Source organism: Geotrypetes seraphini, chromosome 9, assembly GCF_902459505.1.
Source record: "Geotrypetes seraphini chromosome 9, aGeoSer1.1, whole genome shotgun sequence".
In the NCBI taxonomy this organism is placed as follows: domain Eukaryota; kingdom Metazoa; phylum Chordata; class Amphibia; order Gymnophiona; family Dermophiidae; genus Geotrypetes; species Geotrypetes seraphini.
In genome coordinates this window covers 109,669,778-109,681,978 of record NC_047092.1, presented here as the reverse complement: position 1 = coordinate 109,681,978, position 12,201 = coordinate 109,669,778, and the positions used below count along the sequence as shown (strand labels likewise).

Genomic DNA, 12,201 nt, shown 5'->3' with positions numbered 1-12,201 from the left:
GTAAAAACCCCTGCTCTGCTGTTCCAAGGGAACTTCCTCGATGGCACGGAAATGAAGCAGAGCTTGAGTTTCCTGAAGAAGGGTGGTCTGCGATGAATTGGAAGGATACTATCTTCGTTTTGGATACTCTTTTGGAGAAAGATCTGGAGGAAACGAAGATAGTATCCTTCCTTGAGGATAGACAGCACCCAGAGGTCTGATGTAATCATCTCCCACCAGTGGTAAAAATGATGGAGACGAACTCCAATGGGAAGAGGAGAGGACAGAGGCAAAACGATGGAGGTTATGCTCTGTATTAGATGGTCAAAAAGGTTGAGAGGCCTTAGATGCAGCAGGAGTCTGAGATTTTTGCTGCCTTTGCTTCTGCTGTTGTTTCTTAGGAGGCGCTCATGCATAAGGAGCTACTCTCTGTGGAAAACGTCTTTGATATGATGGAAGAGGCCTGAAGCCTTTAGACATAGCAGGCTTACGCTTAGGACAAATGATGGAAGCAAACGATTTCTCATGTTCAGACAGTAGCTGCCTCAATGGAGTCATCAAACAATTCATTGCCCTGGCAAGGGATGTTGGCCAGACGATCTTGAAGACTGGGGTCCATGTCTAAAGTGCGGAGCCAGGCAAACCGGCGCATTGCCACTGAAAAAGCAGTGACCCTTAAGGAAAGCTCAAATGCATCATAGGAAGATTGTACGAGATGCATGCGGAGTTGAGACAGGGTAGTAACTGCATGCTGAAAACCTGGAAGACGGTGTTGAGGAATATATTTAAAATATTCAGGCAGTGTGTCAAGCAAATGCTTGAAATAAGAAATGAAAACAAAATTATAATTCAAAACTCTAGTTGCCATAAGAGAATTTTGATACAGACGTTGACCAAACTTGTCCATGGTCCTGCCCTCTCTTCCAGGAGGGACAGTGGCATAAACTTTGGCAGGATTGGTCCTTTTCAGAGAAGACTCCACAAGAAGGGACTGATGGGATAACTGAGATTTATCAAAGCCCTTGCAGTGAACCATCCTGTAATGAGATTCCAGCTTTCCTAGTACAGCAGGAATGGAATAATGTGTTTCAAGATTCCTTCCACTTGAAAGAAGCCTATTAATGGGCAATTTAAGAGACTTCGCAGAAGGACGATACATACCCATTTCCTCTAAATACTCCATAGAGTATTTGGAACCAGAATCCAAAGTGATATTGAGGTCCTTACTCATTTCAAGTAGGAAAGAAGAAAAAGATATCTGCTCCAAGGAAGGTTGACCTTGAAGGGAAGAAGGTGACCTCAAGGTGCTTTGCAAGGCAGAGAACAAAGGTGAAGTTTCTCTGGAGTACTGTTACCTGAGATCTGAATATGCAGGTATAGATAACTCACTGAGAGAATGGATAGAATCCCTCGCAGGTGAAGATGTATAAGTGTAAGGCTCCAGAGGTGGTGTCCTCAACTTCGGAGTTAGAGGCCTCAAAGAGTCTCGAGGCCTGGATAAACGAGGCCTGTCTCGAGAAGAGGATCTGTGCCTCGATGGATGTCTCGACTGATGTGGAGAACTGTGCCTCGAACCAGGCAGGTCTTGCTGTCGAGAAGTCTTTTCCCTACGCCTCGGAAAGGGCAACGCCTTATGCAAGGAAGGAGGGATGGAGCCTGGAGATCGAGACCCCAAAAGGCATTGAACTCCTTGTGTCAAGGTATCTCGAGGCACTGATAAGGACTGGACTGCTTGAGAAACGTGCTGAGGCTCTGGACAAGACACTCGCAAAGACTCGGCTCCTTGCATAGAGTGTGTAGAATCCTGTCAAAGCACTTCCAAGGACTCGACTCCTTGTATAGAGTGAGTAACTTCAGCTCGAGGCAATGCCAAGGACTTGATTCCTTGTGATAGTGCTAAGTGCTCAGACTGGACTGCAGGAAGCAGAGTCAAGGCAGGAGTATGTTTGGCAAGCATATTACCAAACTGACAATCCAAAATGGTCTGGATCATAGCCTCCAAATGTGACACTGAGACTTGAGGATCTGGCACATTCAGTGTAGCTATAGTCTCCGAGGAAGAATGACTCTTCGACTTGGAGACATGCTTCTTGGGCAGCTTGATAACTACTGCTGGTATCTGACCTGAGGGAGGCAGCGAGGCAAGCGTCTTTGTCAGGAGAAGACTTAGAATATTTGCTCGAGGACTTGTCAAATGAGGAGGGTTTGATTAAGGTCAAGGTAGAAGGCGGAACCCCGGTGAGAAGCTTGACTGGAGTCGAGGTCGAGACCGAGGAAAGTGGATCCATACCACCAAAGAGTTTTTCCACCTGAACCCGATGACGTTTGAGGGCTCGAGGTTGAAGGGTAGCACAGCGGGCACACGGCTCCAGACAATGGTCAGGTCCCAAACACTGAACACACCACCTATGTGGGTCAGTGAGGGAGATCGCGCACTGGCAACGGCTACACTTATTGAAGCCTGTGACCAGCTGGGACATAAACGGAAAAATAGCCTCAGTGAGATCGAAGCCCACAGGCTGAGGCCGCGAGGCAGGCCCCGCCATGACAGAAAAGAAAAATCAAATTAAGTCTTTTTTTAAAAAAATAAAATGTGCAAGAAAATCACAGTGACCCTGAAAAGAAATAAAACACGAGCCGCAGTGAGAGAAGGCACGAAGTAGAACCGAGTTTAGCATAGAACGTCGAAAAAGGACTTCTCGGCTCCACAGAAAACTGAGGAGACACGCGCCCTGCGTTGGGCGGGAAGGCACTCACGCATGCATGGTACGGCAGTCGCAAACTTTCTAAAAGTTCTTCAAGCAAGTCTGCTTGCGAAGCTGTCTGCATCCGGGCTCCGTGGATGATGTCACCCACATGTTGAGAATAGGCTGCCTGCTTGTCCTGGGATAACGTAGTTTACCTAAGCTGCTGAAAACTTAAATAGACTAATAAAGTTTTGCTAAAAACTGGATAAGGAAGGAGTTTAAGGCTCGAGCTACTGTTTTGGTACAAGCAAAATAACTGTTTGAAGCCCTCTATCAATTTAAGAGGGCAGTGCAAAGGAAATTGGTTTTTTTTTTCTTTTGTGGGTGTGCTAAGCCTGCTGAGGGAAAACAATATTGCAGAGGACTTTAAGCTTTTGAAGACTGAAAGGGTCCTATTATAATCAGTCATTGTGGGAGGTTGGTCCCTATTGCCATTGAGTTTGGCCTTAATATAAAAACTCAATGTAGCATTTCAGGCAATGAAATAAAGGAAACAGAAGAAAGGCAGAAGTTAAATAAATTGTTTGTCTGGACTGGAAAATTTAAGTTTGGCCCAGCCAGAGGAAGCCGAGCTGAAGACCTACCTAAAGGTGAGTAAGGATTATAATTACAAGAGGCAAAATAGGTTTTATTTTTGTACTTTGGGTGCCCTGCTTAACCTTTATTGTTCTTTTGTTAGAGCTGGACTTAAAGCTGTTTGAATTCTTGAAAGATTTGGAGAAAATCTTTTTACAAAGCCCAGTTGGGAGAAGAAAATATATTGAAATGTTATGAAATTGTTTTGGTTTTTCCTTGAACTGTTTGAGGTGACTGCCTTATGCTAATAAAAACATTTGAAGCAAGAAGGCTTTTGGGGACATGAGAATTTGTCACAGTGTCATAGTATCCAACAACTCCATGCAACTCCACTCGGTCAGCATTGTGTGTACTGGGCAACTATAGGTCTGACCCTCCTGGGCCTAGCCACAAGATTTATCTGGAAATCATGATCTTAGATGCCAGTATGCAGTGTTGAGCCTGACTGATGTACACAAAAAGATGGTCAGACAGCCAGAACTCAGTAACCTCAAGATATTGTAGGGGGACTCTCCTCACATCAAAATTTTTCAGAATTTGGTCCTTCTTAGAACCTGTGGACTGGAATGCCAGCAATCTTCCTGATTGACATGGAAAGTCGAAACCACCTTCAGAAAAAATAACATAGAATCATGCGCATTGAAACTCCGGCCTCCATGATATTGAGGAAGGGTTCTCTACACAACACTGCCTGTAGTTCTGAGGCTCTTCTCACTATGGTAATGGCTACAAGAAAAAACGTCTTCCTCGAACAATCCATCAAGATGCTTCTTAAGTGGCTCATATGGAGCCTGACTGCGGCCTTTCAAAACTACATTAAGGTTCCTTGATGGAAACAGGCATTTTACTTGGGGCCTGAGCCAGGAATCTGGCTATGTCCGGATGAGACACCATGGAAGCTTTATGCACTTGAGCCCAAACAAGAGAGAGTTTTGCCACTTGGACCCTGAAGGAGGCCATTGTAAAACCCTTATCAAGGCTAGTTTGGAGGAAAGCTACCACTATTGATATTGGAGCAGAGAACATCTCCACCTTCTCCATAATGCATCAATGCTGAAATGTTTCCATGCCTTGGCATAAGCAGAGACCGTTGTAGGCTTTTTGGCTCCGAGAAGAGTAGCAATCACTACCTCCAATTATCCTTTGCGAGCCAATGCCCACGCTCAAGAACCAAGCCATTAAGAGCACTGGCCCCTGAGAAAGAAGGTCTGGCTATACTCGCAGACTGAGATCTGCACCCCTCTAAAGACACACTAGATCTGCATATCATGTTCAGTGTGGCCAATCTGGTAGTCCTGGTGCCACATGAGTTGACTTTTTCCAGATGGCTTCAATCCTGTGGGGTATCCACCCTATCTTGGGCTGAGGAAACATATACAAGAGCTCGTTCTTTGACCATGGTTGGATCAGAGCATCCAGATCTGCGCTTCTGGGCTCAGATCTTCGACTGAAGAAGCAGTCTACCTTCTTGTGTCTTGCTGTCACCATCAGATCGAATATTGGGCAACCCCAGCAATGAACAATGGCTTGGAAGACAGCATCTATTCTCCCAGATCCAGTGTTTGTCTGCTGAGAAAATCAGTCTGGATATTGTCCATTCCCGCTACATGTACCACTGAAAGAGCCTGAAGATGACACCTTGCCCACCAGAGTGGGCCTCCAGACTCAGCTGCGTATTCTTGGTGCTTCCCTGGGTATTGACATGCGACATTGCAGTAGCATTGTCCAAGAAACTCAGATTGTTGTCCCTCAGACTTTTCTCCAACTCCTACAATGCAAATCAAATTGCTCGAAGCTCCAATCTATTGATCAACCATTTCCTTTGGGAGGCTGACCAATGACCCTGGATTGGACATGTGTTGCAGTGAGCCCCCCAGTTGAACAGACTGGCATCTGTTGTCACAATTACTCATGAAGCTATTCTGAGAAGCATGCCCCTTGATAACATCTGTGGGCGGAGCAACCAGCCCACATTGGCCTAGGCTTCTGAAGTGCATGGTGTCCAATTGTGGCGACCAATGCGCTAGAGCGCTCTGGAGAGGATGCTTATGAGCCTTTGCCCACAGGACCACATCTATTGTGGCTGCCATGGAGCCCAGCACTGGGAAGTAGTACCATGTGGATGGAGCTGGCTTAGTCAACAAGTTATCTGTCTCCATGCAACAGTAGAGAACTTTCAGCACTACACCAACATGTGTAAGATCCAGAATGGGTCTCCAATTTCTGAGCCTTTCGTGGGCACTATGAAGTATATAGAATATCTGCCCGAATCTCAATCATCAGGCAGCACGGTCTCTATGGCCTGAATATCTAACAACCCTTGCTTGCTTTCTCTGGTCACCCCATCAGGGAGTCCACAAACTAGGTTGTTAAGGGCTGAACGAATTTGAGCTTGTGATCACTCTGAATGATCTCCAGCACCAAACGGTCTGACAAGATCTGCATCCTGGCCTCTGCATACTCCATGAATTTTCCCCTATGACTGTTGGGGGGGGGGGTGTTGGTTGGCAGCAGAAAAGCATGGGCAACTCTCCTGCTGCCGAGGGGGGTTGGGAGTTGGTTGGCATCTCTTTGGGGGGTGGGAGACATTGGGCATCTCTGTTGTGGGGGAGGGGGATTTATTTATTCTACGCATTTGCCCATCACTATAACTAGTGATGGCCACATGCTAATTTAGCAAATCTTCGCTTCTCTCCGCCACCCTCATTTGCATGAACATTTTTGGGAGACTCGCTTTTTTACAATCACTACTAAAATGGCTGCGATAGCAGCCCATCTTTTTTTTACACTTTTTTTTTTTTTAATCTAAGCCATAATCTCTTTTTATGGTTGCCATTAACCACAAGATTTCTGTTAACAGTGGTTTACATGGCCAACTGGAAGAATCTGGATTGGGGAGCTAGGACTAACTGGGAGCCAAGTGTTAAAAGTGCCTGCATATATCCCCATAATACTAAAAATATTGTTTAATATGTTGCACTGTTTTGGGAACACTATTTTTTTTTTTTGCACATAATTTCTGTAGTGTATTCAGTTTGCACATTACCATCAGTTGTAGGGGAGGGGAGCAGTTGGTACAACAGCACCAAAGCCATGCAATGAGGGATTATATCTGGTATCTAGTACTTCTTTGCAGTGGTCAAAAGTACACCACTGTACCTTTCCTGCTCATATGAATATTACTTCCACCCAATGATTTTTAACTTGCTCTGTCTGCCTATCCCCACCCACTTCAACAAACATAGGGTTATCATACTTCTGTAAAAATCTGGACATGTCCTCTTTTTAGAGAACTATCCAGGCGCCTGAAGGGATTTCCAAAACCCAGCAGTTTGTCCGGGTTTTGGAAATCACGTCTGAAAGCCTTTGCGTATGTGCGGCCCACTGTGATGACATCATTCACACGTGTGTGGAATGTCATTGTATCGAAGTCCGCACACACACACACACACACGAAGGCTTCCAAATGCCGCTTTTGAGCTCAGGGAAGTGCGGCGGGAGAAGAGGGGTGGGGGAGGAATGAGGTAGGTAGGACTGGAGGCGTCCTCTTTTTTCAAAGAGAAAATATGGCAGTTCTAAGTGAACAGTGAAGTTACTAACTGCCTACGCAAGTGCATACCTGGATATTTAATCAGGAACATATCAGACTATATACTTTCACTCTTATTAAAGAGCAAGGAAATAATATAAAGTTATAAAAATACAGATCCCCTCAACTTAATCCTTTGCGTGTTAAGGATGCCTCTCCGTTACCATTTTTACTAGCTACTGTCAATATTTGCTTTATTTAATTTACATCCCTCTATAACTGTATGCCCACATTAGACACCAAAGCTTTTGACTGAAAACCGCCACTATTCATATGGGAACGCTAGGCACTGCATGTAACTAACTACCAAAGGACAAACTCCTTTTTGATTAACGGACCAAACAAGACATTCTCTACTCACACCTCCAAGCTCTCTAGCTACTAATTCGGTAAATATTGATAAGGACCATGGTGCAGCGGCCTACTCTTTTCCTATACTTATGCCAGCTATCAAAGCAATAACCCGTCTCCTGCAAACAACTTCTTTAGTGCGGCGTCATCTAATAAGCGCGCCGTTCCTACGTCTTCGGCGGGAACTTCGAGCTGAAAAACCGCTTACCTGGGAACCTCAGCAATTCAGCGACATGACCACACTGACAAAGTGCTTCCACCAGCTTTTTACACTGGGTGGTTTTCCCAACTCGATCCACTCCTTCTAACACAATAAGAGCACCCCTTCTGCACGCCATTAGCAGCCACTGCTCCACCGTCGCCTTTTTTAAAGCTACCGCGCCCTTCCAGAAGATGCCAAGCATGTATCCGTAAATTTGAGAACGGCTCAGTGAGAGCTAGAGGTGTCTCGTCGTTTTCGGGACCATAGAATCGGATACGCATTTACAGAGGCATTGATACTCAGCGCCATCTACTGAAGACATATAAAAGACCCAAATACAGTCGCAAGAGTAGAACACTTCTAAACAAAGCGTATAACTTAATTTACATATCCTAACTTTTAAATATAGATTTAGTACAAATACAGATATTTTATTATGATTCAGCTATATCTGGCGCAGGAGCACTCAGAGAAAGACTAAATGTGCTGACCTGTAGGTAGGGCAGGATTAATTCTTTGAGGGCCCCTAGACACACAAGTACACTGGGCCCCCTACCCTGCCCACGCCCCACCCCACTTATTTACTTCCACTTGTATTTCTTTTTTTCTTTTATTTTTTAAAATTCAAAACAAAGGACAAAAATACCCATACCAGTGCAGTTTTAGTTCTATGCTAACCCCATACGGAACATGGTAAAAACCAGGATTTGCAGGATCTCCAGGATGTAGGGCAGACCACCTTAAGAATAGAATGCTCAATTTTTTAATGACAGCAACAGGCTGTCTTTCAGTGGGGAATTTCTCTGTAAAGTCCCACCCCCTATGATGCAGTTCTATTCTTCTGTGGGTGGGCTTGGCAGAAGACAATGATGTCAGCAAAAGGGGAGGGGACTTCCTGCAGAATGACAGAAATTCAGTCAACACAGTTGGTGCAAATTGCAGAGCTAAATAGTGGAAGCTGATGCAGGGAGTGATTGGGGGGACTGAAAGAGGCATAAAATACAATCAATATGTTTCAGAAAGAAGAAATAAAAATAACATACAAAGTAAAGTGAAGGGAGGGGGGAGGGCAGTGGCAGGAAACATCCACATTTTGTACTCATTCCTTATCAAAAGCACAGGACCTACCAGGATCCTGCAATTCTGACCCCGGGAAGGGCTGCATCTATCTGTTTTCAGCACCCTCAACCACCTAGAAGCCAGGAAACATCCATTCCATGCACTCTTTTCCTATCAAGAGCACAGGATATGCCAGAATGTTTCAGGATTTGCAGGATATCCAGGATCCAGCAGGATCTGTCAGGATCCTGCAATTCAGACCACAGGAAGGGCTGCATCTATCTAGATTCAGCACCCTTAACCACCTATAAGGCTAGAAACATCCAGTCCATGCACTCCTTCCCCATCAAAAGCACAGGATCCTGCAGGATGTGTCAGGATGTACCAGGATCCTGCAATTCTGACCCCAGGAAGGGCTGCATCTCTCTGGATTCAGCACCCTTAACCACCTATAAGGCAGGAAACATCCAGTCTATGCACTCTTTCCTTATCAAAAGCACAGGATGTGCAGGATCTGTCAGGATCCTGAAATTCTGACCCCAAGAACGGCTGCATCTATCTGGATTCAGCACCCTTAACCACCTGTAAGGCTAGAAACATTCAGTCCATGCACTCCTTCCCCATCAAAAGCAAAGGATCCTGCAGGATGTGTCAGGATGTACCAGGTTCCTGCAATTCTGACCCCAGGAAGGGCTGCATCTATCGGGATTCAGCACCCTTAACCACCTGTAAGGCTAGAAACCTCCATTCCATACTCTCTTTCCCTATCAAAAGCACAGGATATGCCAGGATGTTTCAGGACGTGCAGGATTTGCAGGATATGCAGGATCCAGCAGGATCTGTCAGGATCCTGCAATTCTGACCCCAAGAAGGGCTGCATCTATCTGGATTCAACACCCTTAACCACCTGTAAGACTAGAAACATCCAGTCTATGCACTCTTTCCCTATCAAAAGCACAGGATGTGCAGAATATCTAGGATCCAGCAGGATCTGTCAGGATCCTGCAATTCTGACCCCAGGAAGGGCTGCATCTATCTATATTCAGCACCCTTAACCACCTATATATAAAAAATTTGCATGAGCGTCAGACTGGCTCATCACATTTCTCTAATGTTCGTCTTGTGCTGACAATGCCAGTTTCTTTTGTTTAGTATTCTAAGGCAACTCGAGTTTGGAAGTTCCCCTGAAGAAGTTCAGGGTTGAAACGCCTCTAGAAACAAAGGGCGTCAGGAGTTGATTAGCATATCAACGTTGATGGTGGCTGGCTCCACTTCACGATAAAACTAAGTGTTGCCTGTTCTCCTTCCATTTCTTCATTTTTTCCTTTTTTATTCAACATTAGTGGTTTTGCACATTATATATTTTTCATATTTAATAAGCTATTTTGCACATAATATTATTTATTTGTAAGTTTTTTCCACATGCACTTCATGCACTATATAAAAAGTTCTCTTAATTTATAAATTCATTGAATTATAAAAGAATTCTCTAAATTTTCATTAATTTATTATCTAAATGTGTTATAATAAATTTAGTGATCCTAATTTTATTAGGGAATAAAGCGTTAAATAAACACATTAGGGAATAAAATTTAAAATTAAGTAGTTGAATAAATTAAAAAAAATTTGTTTGGTAGGGGATGGTGGACATAGATGATTACAACAATATACAAGACAGGAACCCGTAATGGTATACATCATAAGAGGTTCCTAAGACTGAAGTCTGTATAATTTATGATATGTCCACCACTTTTTGTTCTAAATATCTAATAGGAATCTTGATTTAGTGTTAACAAATATTTTTTACATATATAATTTTTGGAAATCATTGATTTATTAGATGCTATGATGGCTTTGACATAGTTTACAAGTATAGTCAGAATTGATTCATTAATAAGTATCATCTTCCCTTTCTATTTTTCTTGTTATCAATTATTAGGATGTTTCAGGATGTGCAGGATTTGCAGGATATCCAGGATCTGTCAGATTCTTGCAATTCAGACCACAGGAAGGGCTGCATCTATCTGGTTTCAGCACCCTCAAACACCAATAAGGCAGGAAACATCCATTCCATACCCTCTTTCCCTATCAAAAGTTCAGGACCTGCCAGGATCATGCAGGATGTGTCAGACATAGAGAGGGCAGACAGTGGATGGAAGGAAGAGAATGATTAGAAGATGAGGAAAGCAGAAACCATACAACAAATATAGGGAATAAATTTGTTTAGCTTTAGGATAACTCTTCAGGCTCTGCAGCTGGTGGGAACTGCCACTAGCTGCAGAACTTGGAGATTGCTGGCTGCCGGACTGGAGGAGGTGGTCTACAACTGGCAGTTTTGGGGGACCACAGTTAGAGAGTTGGCTAATTTTTGGTGGACCTGGGTATGGGATCCCTGTGTGTTCAGTACAGAATTAAGTGCATATCTGTTTTTATTTGTCTAGTTTAATGCTTGTGAAGTTTAATTTCTTGAGGTTACCAGTTCAATTTCCATTTGTGATCGTTAGGTAAAGGTCTGTCTGTGTTATGTGTGTAAAGAAGTCATTTAAAGTTGTTTTATGTGTGGTAGTAACTTCTGAAAGGACACATTTGAAAGGATAAGTTTTCTGTCTCTGTCTATGCTGGGGGTAATCAAAAACTTGATGTTTGGGAAGAGATCATTTAATCATGTTAACGAAGTTAGCAGTCAGAGACAATGAAGGCTCAATCCCCCACTGCCATGTACCGGTTGAGATAGATAAAGGAAGCTTTAACACCTTTTTAGTTTAAACAATGAAGTACATATCCTGCTCATTCACTCACCCCCCCCTTCTCTAGTGTTGATTACTTCTTTGAAGCCTATGTATCCTGTCACCAGATATGGTTTGTACTTACGTCATCTGCTAATACCACTGACCCATGTTAAAAAAGTATAAAAGCTGGATGTACTAATAAAAGATTAGGCAAACCTCTTTAGAACACTGTCTACATATCTTTTCTTTCTAAGGAGAATGCCTCTGGATATCCGTACACAGATGACAGGGTGTTTTGCAGGGCAGTTTCGGGACCAAGAAACGGATCTTGTTCGTTTCAATTTGGGGGCTACATCCGGGATGGACTTGATATTACCAATATTTTGTGAGTATTTCTGAATTTTGAATTCTGTTCTTTAATACTCACTGGTATTGGCGTCCTGTTCCAATCCTTTATTTATATTGTAGGGTTTTTGGTAAACCCGCCGCGGTTACTGTTCTTTTGGTAAGAATAATATTAATGTGAAGTTTTCGGTAAGCTCCCGCCGCGAAAATAAGCAGTTGCCATTCTTTCGGGAAGAATGAAATTAAGTGAAGACTTTTGGGAAGTCTCTATTGTGGATTTATAGAAATGTCTGCTCATTCTGTCATCTGTACCATTCTTTGCATGCGCTTTTCTCTTCTATCGCTTAGATAAGATTTTATAGAGTATAAGATTATATTGTATATTATTAATGTACCTCGCTTATAAGGTAAGGTAAGCGAAAATTTCTGCATTGTTATATTGTTTTTGTTATTGAAAAAATTGCTGCATTGTGATATTGTTTTTGTTATGAGTCATAAAGGCACTTAGGATTCTCCCCCTCCTAGACAGATGAGACTTTGTTCGCTTCAGTAATAATAATAATAATAATAACTTTATTCTTCTAAACCGCCACAGTCTTGCGACTTCTAAGCGGTTTGCATTCA

The 12,201-nt window shown here is 43.3% G+C and overlaps 1 protein-coding gene across 1 annotated transcript in view; it reads right to left on the bottom strand.

Moving 5' to 3' along the window:
- The window catches only part of DTYMK (deoxythymidylate kinase), a 190,631-nt gene extending 182,843 nt beyond the window's left edge, over positions 1–7,788 (bottom strand). Inside the window, exon 1 of the mRNA XM_033957656.1 lies at positions 7,451–7,788. Within this exon, the coding sequence (XP_033813547.1) occupies positions 7,451–7,646 (196 nt within the window). The 5' untranslated portion in view covers positions 7,647–7,788. The remainder of the gene's footprint in view (positions 1–7,450) is intronic.
- Between the last annotated feature and the right edge of the window lie 4,413 nt (positions 7,789–12,201).